This window comes from Zonotrichia leucophrys, chromosome 7, assembly GCF_028769735.1.
Source record: "Zonotrichia leucophrys gambelii isolate GWCS_2022_RI chromosome 7, RI_Zleu_2.0, whole genome shotgun sequence".
In the NCBI taxonomy this organism is placed as follows: Eukaryota; Metazoa; Chordata; class Aves; order Passeriformes; family Passerellidae; genus Zonotrichia; species Zonotrichia leucophrys.
The window spans coordinates 5,578,284-5,595,807 of NC_088177.1; the positions used below are offsets into that span (position 1 = coordinate 5,578,284).

Here is a 17,524-nt window from a genome sequence, read left to right on the forward strand (position 1 = left end):
TATCTAATAGTAAGGAAAAACTACCTAAAGCTATATTGTCCTGAAATGATCACTCAAGGAAGATATGAACCTCCCAGATCTCTGTTGCTTCCTGCTCATTTCCGGTGGGTTTATCCATCCATGATCTCATGGATGCAAGGAGATCTCATGGATCAATGATCTCATGGAGCAAAGAGAAGGCTGAGTGAAAGAGAGAAAAGGCAAAGATCCAGGGCCTTTTTGCACTTGACAGGATTTCACTTAATTAAGCTGAAGAAAGAACAAGGATTAAATGATGTTTCTTAGGTCTTGGAAGAAGTAGATATGGAAAACATGGAAAAATAAATTGTCCTTTAGTCCTGCTTGAAGCTTCGTTAAATTTAAGCACAGTGAGAAAATCACAAGCCTAGTGAGTTGTCAGACATCATGATGAAACAAAATCCAACCCCTGAAACTCTTCAAGACTGGTGCTCTGGTTTCAAAATTATATCCAGGCCAAAACCAGAAAAGCTGGCCAAAATGTGATTTTAAGAAATTAAGGGAAGAAGGATGATCACTTAACCCCCTGTTCTGTGCACATTCTCGAGACCCATGAGGTTGGCTGCTGCCAGTGTTAGAGGTTTGAAAAATAAAGTAGAAGTAACATCAAATTCACATAATTATTACTGCTTATTTTACATATATACAGAAAAACACTCATTTTTAAACAAAAGCAGTGAACAGATTTTACTCAGTGGGCAAAGTACCCTTCCTGCCTGTCAGCAGCTTTATTGCTTTGGTCATGAGGGACTGCAAGCCCAGATTTCATTTCTATAAAATTCCAGCAGAAATGAAAACCAAAAATCCTTCAGAAGTCCAAAAAAATGGCCTAAAAGGTGTATGACACCTAATCTGTGTTGACTCCAGGTACTGCTACCTATGGCCAAAGTCTTGACACCACCAGAGACTCCACTGAGGCAAGAGCACACAAGCCTAAGCAGGGAGAATAAAGCTCTAACATAGAAGTTTGATCAAAATATAAAAATTCCTAAGCCAACCAAACACATGCAGAATGTCTGTGATGCCCTGGAAAGAACATTCCTATGAGCACAGGAAAAATTGGGAATTTTTATGGTGTAATTTATGGAGCTATGCAATGAGAAAAAGTTTTGATTGCCTGTAAGGAGTTTGATTAAATGAATAAAAATCAATATAATTCCATGAGTTAATAACTTCAGTGGACCTGCTGACTGGAGAGACAAGGGCACACAGAACCTTGATGGCAGAGAAAAAGCAGGTTTTCCTGCACCTTTAGATCTTGCAAGTTAAATAACAGTGCAAGGGTTTTGCTGTTCTTCCAAAATGCCAAAACACAAGCAACTAAAGCAAATAAAATAAGATATGATTGAGTGAAAAAGGAATACATCTCAAAGTTTTAATAGCAGGTGAAAAATTATAAACGAGTGGAGCTGCAAGCCAGCTGGGAAGCAGATGATTTTACTTCAGGGCAGGTTCGGTGACAACAATAAAAGCTCATTCTTGATGCTGTGTTTATGCCTCAATTCCCCAGAAAACCATCAATAATCTAATGAGAAGGCAGTGCTGTGCAGCTCAAGTGACAGCACCACTTCCCCATCAAACCTTTACAAATGACAGCAAACAGGCAGTAGAAACAAGAAGGGAACTTGTGAGAGCTTCCCCAACAGCCCTGCAAGGGAAGCAGCAGCTCAGCTGCATCAGTGTGGGGGTAAAATGTAAGAATGGCAACAAGGCAGGGAGAAAAGCCAGTAGGAAATCTGAGAGAAGGCTGATCCAGAGTTATTACTGGATTTCTGAGTGTTCAAAGCTCATTCATTTTTCATCTGCATTGTCAACAACACAACAAAGCTCCCTGTTGTTTATTCTTTTGCCCACAGAAAGCAAGAACATCACCCACCTGAGAACTCATGCTTGATAACTATCCCAATCACAAATTCATTATTTCTTTCCCCATATAGCAGTGATTAGTTCAAAGCTGGGGGTGGGATGGGCAGCAAGATGGAACCATAATTTCATTTTATATTTCAGGGAACTGAAGAAACTCCCAGGATTTTTTACTGGTTTCTAATAACCATAGAGACCCTAAATGTGATTTTTCTGTTCCTTTAGAGTCAGCTTAATGTGAACACAGTCAAAAAATCTTTCTTTGCATCTGTAGGTGGTCAGCTCCTATCGAGGCATGAAAGGACTTTATTTTCTCAAACAACTTCCCATGCAGGGATGGAGAAATATAGCTGGCACACACACAGATGGTTCAGCCTTGCAACTTGATGAACTTCTATTCCTATTATTTTTATTTGTACTGTAGCAGTGCCAAGACAGTTGAGACTCCCCTGTGCTACAGTGCACAGGAGATCCTGTAAACAGAATAATTGACACTTCTTGGTGCAGTTTCATGTGCATTTCTGCTGCTTCTTCAGCATCATGCAGCCAAGTTTCAGTCTTTGCAAACATGTCTCCTTGGATTCATCAAGTTTGTCATTACGCCCAAATTGGTCAGACACTGTTTAAAATCTCTGTGTGAAAAGCAGTGCTTGCATCATTTCACCTTTACATCACAAAAATCAGGCAAGGGGCCTAATTTTATCTTGTTACTTATGGTATTCCTTTGATTTCTGTAATGCCCTTGTCTTAGGGACATGAAAGACAGCCCTTTGCAGTGAAAAAAGGGTATTTAAAGGTGAGAAGGGAAGTATGAGAGGGACCAAAGGAGAAGTGACTGAAGTTACTGAAACTGGGGACTCTGATCCTCCTCTCATTGTTTTTGGTAGCAGGTTTAGTCTTTGTATGATACTCAGAGAAAGAAAGTAATTACTAATTTAATCAGAGGGCTACTCATTCAATATTTTCCATGTGATGTTTAATAATTTCCCAATGCATCACCAGAAATCAGCATCAGAGAAAAGCAGCCTGATGTCAGGAATGTGATAATTGAAATATAATGAAATATGAACAGTCAGCCAAAATCTAACAAGGGAAGGAAAAAGGTAAACCCATATCTACAATGTTGTGTGATGTCCAGTTTCAATAAATGAAGCAAGCATGAAAACCATAATAAATTAGCTTGAGATGGCACAGGAAAAGGAATGCAGCTTTCTTGCTGCTGCTCTTTTTTTTCTCAAGAAGAAGCAGGCATGGAAAGGTGATCTCACTGTCTTTTTAGGCAGCTCAAACTATAAAGAGACTTCAATTTGAGTTTTTCTACACTGAGATACTATTCTAACATGAAAGGACTAGTGGAAGCTGTCTACAATGCTGAAGCAATGAGAGATTATGTTGTAGGAGGTGAATAATAATTCTCTGTTTTTATCATCCTGCAATTCATTCCTCTGTGACAAATGTATTTTTTGAAGAAAAGAAAAAAAAAGATTCTTTTATCCTTAGACCTTTTGTCCCAATAAAGCTGGATATCTGATATGGATCAAACCTTTCTGTACCTGGTGCTGTGAGTTGAGGCATGTCCCTGGATTCTCCAATCTCCTTGTTAATTCCTGCAGGGAATAAAATAATAATAAATTAATAAAAGTGGTCAGGGCTGGTTTGTGGCTGTCCCCAGGGCTGTACATCCTGTGACCAGCAGTAGCCAAGAAAGTTTGTCCAAGTGCAGAGACAGCAGCACCTGGAGAAGCTTTAAACAATATTATATTTGATTACTCTGCTCCATTGCTGTTCAGAGGGTGATTTTATCTTTTGGGTCACCCTCCCTTAATTTGATTCATTAAATCACCCAAAGTTGTGAATTTGAAAATCAGTTGCTTTAAGAGATTTTCAAAACCTTCTTTCTAAAATCAGTAATAGTCAAGAGATGTTGTTTTGGATTCAGATCCTGTGGCAGCCTGTCCTCTGAACACCAGCACTGTGGCTCAGTGATATTTTCAGAATGTTCCTTCAAATTTCGATTTTAAATTGAACAATTTGGCTTGTTTTTAAAACTCTGATGATTTTGTAAGGTTTACCTTCAACCAGACTCTATCAGGCCAGTTCACAGCTATGTGAGGTTCACACAGAAACAGAAAGTACAATAGAGGTCAGTGCATGGCTCCTCATATCCTAAAGCCAAAATGGTGAAATTTATGGGGTTCTTCAGTACACTACAAAGATCTCACATTAACAAGACAACAAAAACAGCAGCAAAGACATGGCATGCAGGGGCAACATTAATTTCATTTATGTGCATTTTTATTTAACATGCACAGCTTTCCATGAGCAGTAGTCTCAAATTCAGCGCTTCTGGTGCCAATAATGACAGCAATAAACAGTGTGATAAAAGCAGGTTTAAGTGAGACAGTGGGGAATTTGGCTGGAACATGAGTGACATACCCTGTAATGAGTTTGCAGCTGAGAAGTGAGCCTTTGTCTGCTTCAACATTCGAGCTGAACTATGAACAGGGAGCCTTTCCTGATTATTAACTTCCCCTTTGCTTTGCCACAGGGCTCACTTGTCAGGAAGACAAGAATGAATGTGAAGAGGGTCTTTGTTTTCCTGGAGTGTCTTGTATGAATACCTTTGGATCTTATGCATGTGGAATTTGCCCCACTGGGATGGAGGGAGATGGTAAAACTTGCAAATGTAAGTGTTTTACATTATTTATTTTAAAAGACTGGGGGGGGATGAGTTCAATTCTACTACTATTATCCCTAATTGAGTATTTTGCCACTCACTTCAAGTACAGACCCTTAAATGTACAAATCAGACTATTGTCATGTTATATTAATGTGGATATTTGCAAATTGCTCTGCTATTTTTCATTCTGGTGGAGAAGGAGCACCACAGCCTACAAAAGAGCTCTTTACAGATAGATAATTTACCAAGGACACTCTGAACATTCTCCACTATTTCACTCCTAAATACACATCCATGAGTGAGCATTTGGTGAGCACTTCCAGGGCTGATTTTGCTGTGGTTACAGCTGCTAGGAGAGTAAGAGAAAGGTCAATGTGCCCAACTATTCCATCCTTTCACCTCTGTTTCCAAGGTGTGCTTTCATTAGAGCACACAACCCAGGGAATTCTTGGCATGAAGTCATTCCTCAGATCCCAGCTAGTGAAGGAAAGGGCCACAAGCAGTTTTAGATCTGCTCAATATTTGCTTTTAGAGCAACAGACTCTTCTGTGGGGAGCCCACAAAGGTGACTTTGTACTCAGAGACCTTCCCAGTTCACTTGATGTGACTCACACACACTCTGCTTGTTCCAGTCACATGGACAAAAGCCTTCTCCAAAAGAATTTTTCTTCTTTTTTTAACCAGAAGGAGATAAATCAACACTTGAAGACTTTTTTACTTGTTTCTTGATATTTCCAAAGAAATCCAAGTGGAAGATTCAAATATTTCCTGTGCAGCCATTAACATTTCTTCATATTGACTACAGGAAGGAAAAAAATATCCATTGTAAACAGACTGAGTGGTAGCTACAGGACCCTGGCACCAGCAGCACTGTTTTTGCCAGATTTACCAAATATTCCATAAATCACATTGCCAAACACCTGTATATAAAGTTTTCTGTAATGTATCATTTGGCCACATTGGTTATTTCAAAGTGATTTTGCATCTGTTTCACAAATGCATATTTTAACTTGACCCACAAAGGAAGAATATACCAAATAATGTGCTTTTGAAAAATATAACATTTCTTATTTTGCATTTTTTAATTACAGAAAAAAGCCCCGGTTTCTGAAATGAAAGTTTATTAGAAGGAATAAACCTGAGGGCTTATTTGTTCACCTAGGATAGGTTAGAAATAATTATTTTTAGCTCTGATTCAGAAACTTAATATTCCTGCTCCTACCTCCCTTGCTTAAGTGAGTATAAAGAGAAGGAGAATTGAAGTTGTTATGTAGCTTCTAAAGTGAGAAACAGCTCATTGTATTGTTTAAAATATATATATAAAGAGTCAGACTATCAGGGCATAATAATTTCTCCTATGACTGGTTGAAATTTTGCTGCATGCCAGCAGCTGGACTTACCTGATCTGCCTTTATTTGCTTGTTGGCTTCCAGAGTAAATTTGTGCCAGTTTACCCAATTTGCTGTTGCTGTGGTTTTTTATCATCAATCACAGCTGAGCTCTAACACCTTATTTTTGTCTCTGTGATGTTTTCCACAGCTGTGCTTGCTGCTGATGTTACAGAAGCTTTAAGCAATGGCAAAGGTGAATTGAACAGGACTGAGGTTAAGCAGCCACTGCAATCCTTGGAGACAAAGGATTCTCCTGTAATTAAGAATTTTAACATAAGTGATAGGCAAGGTATGTATACAAGCATATGAAATCTTTTTCATTTGGGAAAGATTATGGATTCAGAAATCATTAATTTTAACACCTTAACAGTAAACACGAACTAGCTGTTTATAACACACAAAAATTTGAGTTAGAAAAAAATACTCCATACATCAGACTGTGGATTGCTGCTAAACAATTTGACATGGAAGGGAGGCATTACAACAACAACAGTCAGAGTGATCAGGCTTAATTAGACATCACCACTTCTGAGGTGGGACAAAACCACCCCAAATTGTAGTGATTAATGCAAAGCAAGATGATAAAAGTGGTAGCTTATGACAGCTTGCCATGGACAAGTGATGCTGGTGTTTTATTTCAGTATTTAATGGGCAGCCATTGAATTGTTAGTGAGTTTTAATCATAAGATCAACTCAAGGAATGAACTTACCTGTGGCAGTAGCTTTTCCCAGACATGCAGCACTCTCTGACGTGGGTGTGCACCTGCACCATGCTTGTGTTGGTCCTGCCCTAATGAGTGTTGCATTTTAATTGATTTTCTAGTGAAAGCAGGCAGCAAAAAATTGAGATTGGTCATATCTGTTGTACAGAGACAACAGATAAATAACTTATTTTATATGTAAAAATAACATATATGTGTATATATGTATATATGTATATATATTATATATAATATGTATCTATTATATATGTATATATAACATATTCTATTATATATAACATATGTATATATTATATATTATATATATACATGTATATAACATATTATATATGCATATATTATATACATTTCTTATATGTAAAAATAACATCTTTTATATGTAAAATAAAGGATTTTTTTTCTTACTCTCCTTTTTAAAAATATCTGTACCAGGCCAGCCAACCCCTAAGCAAACCCTGCCTCCTGTAGGTATCCTATATCATGATACTCTAGGTAAAGGTCAAGAATAATGCAGAAAATACATGAGAATCATTATGGAGACCTCACTGGAAGCAATTAAAAAGGATCTACAACCATCATTAAGATTGTATTCATCATCTGTTCTCTGCCTTGACACTATTAAATACTTCACAGGCAGTTCATATACACTTGCTATTCAGTGACATCATAAGTGGTAAAATATTATATACTACCAGAGTGTCAAATTTTGCACATAGTTCTAAGATAATTAAAGCAGTTTTCTGTAATACAAGGTTTGACACATTAAGGATGATTTCCAGATCAGAAACATATGTACTTCACAGTGTAATTTCCAAAGTACAGTATAGGTGCTGTAAGGTTTGATAATTACCTTCCAATTATAAAAGACCAAAAAGATGTCAAATAATACCTTTTCTCACTCGGTTAAGCTTTCACTTATGCTGAAAATTACATTTTCTATATTTTACACGATAAACGCCAAACAACTTTGAGTAATAAACTTGAAAACACGTAATTAGAGGACTAATAAATCTTGTTTTAATGAGAAACAGCTGTTCTGTTCCACTGTGCCTACAGGACATTCCCATCTTTGGCTCAAGGTTTGCGAACATTTCGCATTAATTAGACTCAAAAAGAATAAAAGCAGTTACAAAGCTAAATTTTAGGTATGTGTTTCATCTGATAAATGGTGAATAAATGCTTGACCTGCCCTGTTTTGGCTGTGCAGGGGCTGTGGCACAGGTGCCACGCTCCCATCTTTGGCTCAAGTTTTGCGAACATTTCACATTAATTAGACTTGAAAAGAATAAAAGCAGTTACAAAGATTTAGGTGGGCTAAACTTTATTTATGTGTTTTATCTGATAAATGGTGAATAAATGCCCTATTTTGGCTGTGCAGGGGTTGTGGCACAGGTGCCACATTCCCATCTTTGGCTCAAAGTTTGCAAACATTTCGCATTAATTAGACTTGAAAAGAATAAAGGCAGTTACAATGCTGGGCTAAATTTTAGGTATGTGTTTCATCTGATAAATGGTGAATAAATGTTTGACCTGTCCTGTTTTGGCCGTGCAGGGGCTGTGGCACAGGTGCCACGCTCCCATCTTTGGCTCAAGGTTTGCGAACATTTTGCATTGATTAGACTGGAAAAGAATGAAAGCAGTTACAAAGCTTTAGCTGGGCTATACTTTAGGTATGTGTTTCATCTGACAAATGGTGAATAAATGCCGTGTTTTGGCCGTGCAGGGGCTGTGGCACGGGTGCCCAGCTGTGCCAGCAGGCCGTGCTTCCCTGGAGCGCTCTGCTTTGACCGCAAGCCGCCCGACCTCGGGTACCTCTGTGGCCGCTGCCCTCAGGGCTTTGTTGGGAATGGTCGGAGCTGTACCAAAGTCCCCAGAGCAGGTATGTTCTGTTTCTTTGAATTTTACAAAGGTTTTGCATAGGAAGGTGTAGGGGGATAGAATGTAAGAAAATAAAGATAGTGTAGAAAGTAATCTTACCCCTATGGAGTTGCAGCTGGGCCAATTAGCAAAGATTAGGAACAGGCCTGACTTTAACAGGCCACAGCTGTAAGCAATGAGAAGAAGAGTGCTATAAAAGAGTGGGTTGGTTTGTTGGGAAGGAACTGGAGTTAGTTGGCTGCTCTGTGAAGAAGAAATAGTCAGTGCTCTGAGGAGATGCCCACGAGAAACACCAAGAAGTTATGAAGCTTTTGTGATAAGGAGACAGCAGTATGGAACCCCTGCAATAAGTTGGCAACAGAAAGGCTGTGAGACAGTGTGACCTAACCTGGCATCACAACACTCTGTACTCTGGGATCAAGTGCTGGTGGCTGTGTTGTGTCACTCTCACCTGGGGAGCAGCTGGCAGGAATTATTTCAGCAATACCTGGCTCCATGTAAATCCAGTAGATAAACCACCTCATTTGTTACCAGGGAGAATTCCTCATGTCAGGGCTTGTTCAGTGGTATGAATCACCACATCTGTATTGAATCACCACATCTGTATTTCTGCCACAGCACAGGCACAGAAATGCAGGACTCATTTCCTCCTCAGTAAGATCAGAACATGACATGATAGATACATGCCAGTATTACTCAGCTCCCCTTCTTTCCTAATTCTTCTGTAAGGCATCTGTTCTGCAAGGTGACCTGTGAAGACAATAATAAACAAAGTGTCATGCAAGAACAACTGAAGGCAACAGATAATTAAAGAATTTCTGTGGTATTGTTCATAGCCTGAGCAATAATCTTCCTTGGGGAGCTCAGAAAATCAGCTGCTCCCATTAATCTGTGAGGACTGAAGAGAAGGCCTCATTAAATAAAAGAGATCTTCTGCTGTGGTGAAAGAAAAGCTGTGTCCTGACCTCAGGCACAAAGTGGCACTGACACAGCTGTCATCTGATCCTGCTCTCTCTCAATGATATTCCCATAATTCCATGTATGTTTCTGGATGATTGTCCCCCTTTTTACTGCCAGGGGTGCTCATGTTTATTCCTTAATAACAGTAGTTGCCAGGTTAGATTCCTTGAAATCTTTTTCCTAAATATTCAAGACAGAGTGGCTTGGAGCCTGTCAGATTGTTCCCTGACCTCCTACACTTGACCAACCCCCCTTCACTTCCCATTCTGTATCCAAATCAATGGCTGTTACCTTGCTGTTATATTTTAACACACTCTATCAAAAGTGGGAGCAATTTTACTGCTAAGTGTAGGTATCATCCAATCTCGTGGAACTATAAATTGATTTTAGCCAGTTCTCAGAATCTAAAGGTCACAAAAATAAGCTCAACATTTTTCTCTCCCTAGCAATGAGTATGTACAAAGTATTACTTAGTCTGCCAGCATCACTAAGCCAGCTATTGACTCTTCTATAACTTGGGGAAGCTGTAAAAGTGGTTGAGGAAGAAAAAAAATCATTGTGCATATAAATAACTTTTCTGTTATTGCCCAAAGCTGAGCCTTGTCATTAATGGGATAATGGGAAACACATTGTACACCCCAAAGGTCCTTTAAATGCTGTTGAGTAGAACAGACATTCTACAGCTGCAGGTATTGGTACAGTAAATCAGGCACACTTATACAGTGCTTATATAAATATTAACCAATAAATTTTTCTGTGTTCTAGAAAGGGGAATGCAGAGAGAAGCTGCCATTTGCTGTGATTCATACCTGCCATATACAACTCCAGGCAAAGATTAAGAAATATCCCAGGTATCAGGACCTGAAACAAGTACATGCTTCCTTCCAAAGTGAGCTGTACATCAGAGGCAGGGGGATTGTTTTACATTTTTCTCTTGAATATGCAAACTGAGCCAGGACTTTATGCTGGAAATGATGTCAGCTTGAACACTTCAGGAAGGGACTGAAGAGGAATTATTTTTTGTGTTCCAACAGAAGCTTATATTCACTCCTGTGAATTATATCACAATGCAAGCAATGAGAATCTTGTGCCTCAAGGTTAAATGAGAGTAGTCATTTGTTTTAATACTTAGAAATGGAAGCAATTGTTGCAGCTTTATGAGTGTCCTAAATTATGGCCAAAATGATGGGTTTAACTTTGCTTCCCAAGTGCTTTGCCAGTAGAAGCAGAAGTATTGTATAGCACTGATGATTAAAAGATATCAGACAAAAAAGAATTAACTCTCAATTAAACTATGTACAGTTGTGGATTATGATTATTGTGAAATCCTCCCTATTGTAATAATAGCTTCTATCCCTTGTAACTTATGCCATCAGTCTTCAAATGAAACAGAACAAATCCTCTTCAGCTTGCTACAGTGCTCATGAAGGTACTGAGATTATGTCCCACTTCTTTCCAACTCAAGTAATTTTAATCTAAAAATACTCCTGCTAATCCCTATTTTGTACTTTTATTGGCTGCTTTTCACATGAAATTATAGTCAATTGCAGTGATTTAAGGATTAAAGGATTTCTTCATACCAAAACCACAAAAATTACCCAGCTGCCTTTGTAGGCTGCTGAGGAGAAAAATATTCCAGAGGAAAATTGTTTCCTAAGTCAGTGTTTGATGAGCTGCACCCAAAAATTCCTTCAATTTTGATTTATAATCAACAAAGTACCATTTCCTCAGCATTGATACGTGATAGGTATTCATCTCTTGAAGTGCTTGACTTACTGCAAACTATGTAACTCTAAAAATAAGTTTCTGAGCTACATTTATCTGCTCTAAAAATGCAGGGCCTCATTCTGTTCTCACTTACACATTTTACCTGGCTTATATCTGTAGTTTGCACCACTTTAAACTGACCAGACTTGGTTGCAATTTTTCTCGAAGTACATCAGAACAGTCTTAAAGAAAAGCCAGTATGGAATTTCACATATAAAGGGAAGTAATTTTTTTTAAAAAACAGATTCTCCTATCAGAAACAAAAAGCTTTTCCTGTCCCTTTCAGACCTATAAAGCAAGTATCCTACATTTATTTAAAAATTTACTAGTAGGGTCAAAAGTCCCTTAAGTCTGCTGGCATTGCAATAAAGAGGAAAGCCTGAAGAATTTAAATCTGTCCAGGCTTCCCTGGGCACATTTCACTTTTGTATAAAATATCTGTTGCTTTTTTGCTAGAAGAGGCAGACCTAGTAAATCAAACCACCCAGGATCATTGGTCATGTTGTTGGCACAAAGAAAATGAATATATCCTAATGGGGATGCTGGTGATGTTCCTGCACGCTGCAATATCTGTTCTCGTCAGGAGCTGTGGGTATTTCTGCAGACTGCTTTCATCACTCACGGTCGCACAGATACCCATCTGTTTGCACTTTCTTCAGCAGGTTAGAGAGGTTGGTGTCATCACAAAGGATTTATTTTTTAACTATTAGTAAATCAGCAATTTTACTGGACAAAGCAGTGCCACATCCATCACCCGTAAAAGATTGTTTGTTCAGAGCCAGCTCTTCCTGCCTCTCCTGGTTTAGGCAGCTGAAGATCAAGGGAGGGGGTGATTTTATGATCTCTGTAATCGAGTTCTGCTTTCCCATTCAGAACAGCACTGCAAGATCTCCTGTCATAGCAGTTAATTTGCAGTATTGTAGACATTTGGCACTTGCTGTACTTTTGCATGTGCAGCTATTTGTTATGTTTACGTGCTCTGTGCTTCACACTCCTCCAGTGTCTGCACTGTGCATCTGAATTCACTTTGATTTTACATCAGAGAGACCTCTGTCACCCTCTCATTTGCACCACTGTCAGATCAACATCAAGGCATGGATTTAAAAGGGGAATAAAACGTTTTGAAGTACCAGAAGGTGTGTGTCTTTAAACACACACTGCTCAGTCAAGCACCAGAGGAACATGTTCACCTTAAGTTTTGCATTCTTACATTTTAACTTGGAAATCACTTCTGTCATTATTAGCACTCATCATTAATCACTACCCATGAAAAATAAATATCTCCAGTAAGAGCTTTGGTCACTATCTCAAGGTTTCATGTCTGGAGATAACTGCAGGAGTAAGGACTTCTTACTGCCTGGAACCAATCAAATGATTTTGTTTCAAGAGATGACTGAGGAATGTAATAGATTCCTTTCATCTTTTATCTAACAGAATTGATGAATTTGCATTAAAAAGATCAAGGCCCAGCTTCCAGCCTCACTTACCCCAGTGTAAATCATAAGTGACTCCACTGAACAAGTAGCATTACCCTAATGGACTGAGCTGAGCACAGCTCCTGGAAGACACAAAAAGCCCCTGTTAAGGCAGGCACATCACACACAGGACTTCTAAATCTGAGATCTGTGTGTACCAATAGGTGTAGATAAAAGGCAAGCACTGCTCAGCATTCAGGGGGTGCTTTGCAAAGAGGAATTAACCCATCCTGAGGTGTGGTTTATGTAATGAGTTACATGGCCCATGTGGAGGCAGGGATGGAGATGCTGCAGCCATCAGCTGAGAGGTTGTCTCAGATCCTTGCAAACACAAAATAAAACCAGTAAACACACAGCAAAGGATATTCTGATCTGCCTCTGTGTGGTGAGAGCTCTCAGCTCTGCCTCTGGGCTCCAAACCTGGGCAGCATTGAATGGCAATGGCTTCCAGCTCCTAGCTCTGACTCATGGTGGGAGCTGCTGATCCCTTTCAGAAACACTGAAAGTGTTTCTAGCTGGGGTGTATTTCAGGACAAATGTACATTTTTTTCAGATGGAGCAGTTTTGATGTAAAGATGTCTCCTTCCAGGGGCATGTGATGAAATGGCCACTGAAGTGGAGTTAGAAATGCCACACAAAAACATTCCATATAAATTTGGTCTTGTGAAAGAGTCAGTTTTGCAAATGGCATACCAGTAATCTTCACATCAGGCCTGGACCAGCCTGGCAGTTTGGACATAAGCTCTGACCCTTTCCTGTCCTCTGAGTCTGTAATTGCCACTGGAAATCCACTCCTGTACTTGTCAAGACAGAAAGGGAATCAGAGAGAGTCTTTCTGATGTCTTTCTCCTCCTTAAGGATACCTCATAAAATATTAAATATTTTCAGAAAAATATCAAGAGACCTTTACAGTATATGCCATGACCCAAACATAACAAGCAAAGTAGACACAGTGGGAAGAATATGTTTAGATAATTTAAAAGATAAATGGTCTCCAGCTTCACTGATCCATGCACTCTGTCAATCCAGAACTTGTTAAGTGCTTCCAATACAGATGATATATTTAGGAAATGATGTAGCTCAGCAATAGAAGACCAATGAAGCCCAAGCCATAAAACCACTAGGGAAGAGGACTCAGCTATATGCCATGAATAATATTTACATTCAATCAGAATATCAAGTACAGATTACATTTCTCTCCTACCAAGAATGTGCCACCTTTTGCTTAAGCAATCACTGGGCCATCATGACTTTTAAGTGATAATAACAACTCGGACTCCAACAAATAATCTGCACAGGATACAGGCTCAGTAGGTTTTTTTACATTGACAGAGCAGAGCAAGATTATCTTCTCTTAGAATTTCCAGGCTCATTTAATCATCCAGCCATAATAGCACACAGCTTTTAAAGGGAGCCAGCCCTGTTTGCACAAATTTGACAAGATTGCTGTTTTGTTAAAGGCACTTAAAGGCCCCTTTAGACCTGGAAGTAACTCAGACTGGACCAATATCCTGACCCCATTAAAGCAACACAAGAGTCTTTCCACTAAGGGATAAAGCAAAGAAGGATTTGAAGAGAAAGGATTCGGAAACAACACAAAACACAACACATTACAGGGTTTAAATAAAAATAGGCGTGAAATATGCAGACTTATCATGGTCAGAACAAATTTAGGACCAGTTCCTAAACATCTTGCTGGTTTTGAACAGGTATATAAAGCCATAGTAGGACTTCACAGGACTTTCTTGCAGAACCAGGGGATGTCCACTGCCAAATCACGTGAATTTTGCCCCAAATGTTACACATCACATGAATGGGGTTGGTTCATTCCTGAAGGGACACAGCAACAGCCTATAGCCAACACAAGGCAACTGATCCTCTGGGATGGAGGAGAAAATCATGCTGATGGTATGTTAGATTTAGAATTTCAGAGAATCAGAATAACAATGTTGGAAGGAACCTCAAAAGATATCCAGTCCAACCTTTGTTTTCTCAAAGAGAACCAGCTAAGTTCTTCTGTGCCACACCATCTGAAATCTTATTATTGTAATTCCTTGCCTTTTGCTTTCTAAATTGGAAAGAAAGTCTAGGTACTTGTCAACCTAATCAGCTGAAATTGTGAAGAATTCCATAAAAACATGAATTCACTGAGAGTATTTATGCATGCTTACATGATTTTTAAATAGATTCATTACTGGTTCCCAGTAAGGCATAGTTCACTTTGTGTCTTGGCTTTCATATGTAAAATAGCTCAATTTTTATATGTTTACAGCCCAAAACAACATAATTATTGTTTTAGACCATTTATTTCTTGAATTGAATAAAAGAAGTATTTCAGTAATTTATTCTTCGCTATTTCTTTGCTGAAATACTTTGAAGTATTTCAGCTATTTTGTTTCTTTGAAGAAATATTAGGGCTTTTCTTTTGAAGAAATGAAGTTTCTTTATAATCTATTATTACTCTTCTAAAGGATTCTACATAGATATTTCAGAGTATTAGGCAGGGATGCTTCAGAAATGATCTGCCTTAATTTAGCCTATTTTGTATATATCTATCAACCTGTTCATGCCATGAGAGAGTCTGAAGACCCACGAGGCATCATCAGATAAGAACACAGTTTCTATTAATTTTTCCATCTATCTCACTTCTGAGAAGTAAAACATACTGTCAATTCTTGAATAGAAAATCTAATTTGGTTCCATGAACTCAATCTTAGCACCACCTTTGTAGCTGCTGAAATAATGCAGTTTCTGGCTCCAATAATTGGAGGAGGCAGAACACAAAAGAGGAGGGGTAAAAGTTCACACCTGAGAGATGGACAGGGGACAGTGAAAGGAAAGGTGATAAATCAGCTACAGGGGGATTAAGTGGGAGATCCAGGGTGTGTTTTGAAACACAACCACACTTCTCCTTCCCTTCCTGTTTTCTTGGCTGGGAATTGAGAGGAAAGCACAGGAAGAGCATTCAGAAAGCAGCAGCAGCAGAGAAGGTGTTGGACCCAAGGGATACAAAGAGCACGGAAGGAGATCTGGCAACAAAGCAGAGAGGGGAGCACGGCTCCTGTGCCAGGGGTGAGAGCACTTCAAACATCCTGAGCTCTTTCCAACCCACACGAGGGAAGTTTTCAATTAAATCTTGAAATAAACTGGAAGGTAGACGAGGTGTTTGAGAAAACATGGCTTGTAACAACATAGCAGGTTTATAAACCTCCATAGGCAATCAAAAAAAAAAAAGATACTGATAAAGAAAATTGTTGGTAGAGAAGGGGAAAATCCGTGTGTGGGGAGCATGCTCATATCTTTGCAACCAGTAATTCTTACACCATTTTAAAAACGCTGTCTCTTGTGACCCTGATGGTAAAATTTGAATTGAAAACATACAGAAAAAAAACCACAAAAGAAATAAAGAAAACCTCCCAACAGAGTCTGAAAACAAAGAGTTCAAAATACATTGTTTTCCTCAAAGACCCATTTTTCTCTCATTGTGTTAATCACTTTCCTGTCTTTGCCTGTATATGATGTCGAGTCCCAAGAATCTTACTTGCAAAGCAGATCCACATAGTAGGGGGAAATGTAATGTATTAGGATAAATTTCATATTTAAAGCTGTTCTATCAGTTTCAGACTTGAGTGTCAGACTAGGACTCCAACTCATGGCCTAGTAGTACTCTTATCTACCCAGGACGCCAAAAAAGGAGCTGATCACTTAAATCTATGAGAAATCTGGCTTAAATGAGTATAAACTAAGGCACTATTAGTGCTCCAACTCTTTGTTCTTCTTAGTTTTTTCTGTCATGTAATCTTTATAATTACTCTTTAATTAATCTCCACAATCTCTTAAACGTCATGAAAGGTTTTTTGTTTCTTAACATCTAAATCACAGTGCTTTCTACTGAAAGAGTTTTACAAATAGAAAAAATATTCCCAATTAAAAAGGAGCTATACTTTAGCAAAATCTTTCTAACAATTGTTTTGTATTTGTTCAGTATGAAAGGAATAATCTTTATGTACTCCTTGACATACCTTAGATAAGACTGAAAACTTTGTCAAGCAGTCAATAATATCGTTTGTATCTTCATGAACAGTTTCTTTACTGGCCAGCCATCTCAGAATCCCCATTTTCTTTAAAGACAGCAGTTAATGAATTGAGATATCAATTATATTACTTTGAAAACCTTGAAGCAAATAAGCTGCACAGTGATGCAAAAATTATAAATGACCTTTAACGTGACATAAGCAAACTCACTACCTCACACTCAGTCAATATTTTCTTGGATACTCACATAGGTTTTTAACATCCCAGAAATGGAAAAGGATCTAGAAACTGGAAAAGGATCCTGGAACTGGAAAAAGTCTAGGCTGTCCTTGATAGCAGAATCTAGATCCCCTTCCATTTGTGGGAATCATTTGCTCTGAACACAGAAAGTCTCATAAACAAGCTTTAGTGGGTGAGCTGACTGAAGATCCCAGGTTTTCTCCTCCCCAGACATGTTGTGTTAAAACAGAATGATTCTGTATTTCATTGGCACAAGACAAATTTGCCTTGCAAATTCTGAATGGTGTTAGGGAATTGTGTATGTGCAGCTGCAGCCACGTTGGCAAACAGAGAGCAGAGGAGTTGTTATAATCAGAGCGATGCAGAGTTCACAAACCATTCCCTGCTGCTCATGATTTTGGTAGGTGAAGGGGAAGAAAATTGCTCACCAGACAGCAACATCAGCGACACAATCTCATTTTCTACTAGGCTGACAGAGCTCAGGGATAGTGAACT

At 38.7% G+C, this 17,524-nt stretch overlaps 1 protein-coding gene across 1 annotated transcript in view; it reads left to right on the plus strand.

Moving 5' to 3' along the window:
* Nucleotides 1-17,524, plus strand: part of LOC135450331 (von Willebrand factor D and EGF domain-containing protein-like) — a 171,261-nt gene that overhangs the window by 112,812 nt on the left and 40,925 nt on the right. Inside the window, exons 18-20 of the mRNA XM_064718392.1 lie at nt 4,430-4,567; nt 6,101-6,241; nt 8,398-8,553. Coding sequence (XP_064574462.1) covers nt 4,430-4,567; nt 6,101-6,241; nt 8,398-8,553 — 435 coding nt within the window. The remainder of the gene's footprint in view (nt 1-4,429; nt 4,568-6,100; nt 6,242-8,397; nt 8,554-17,524) is intronic.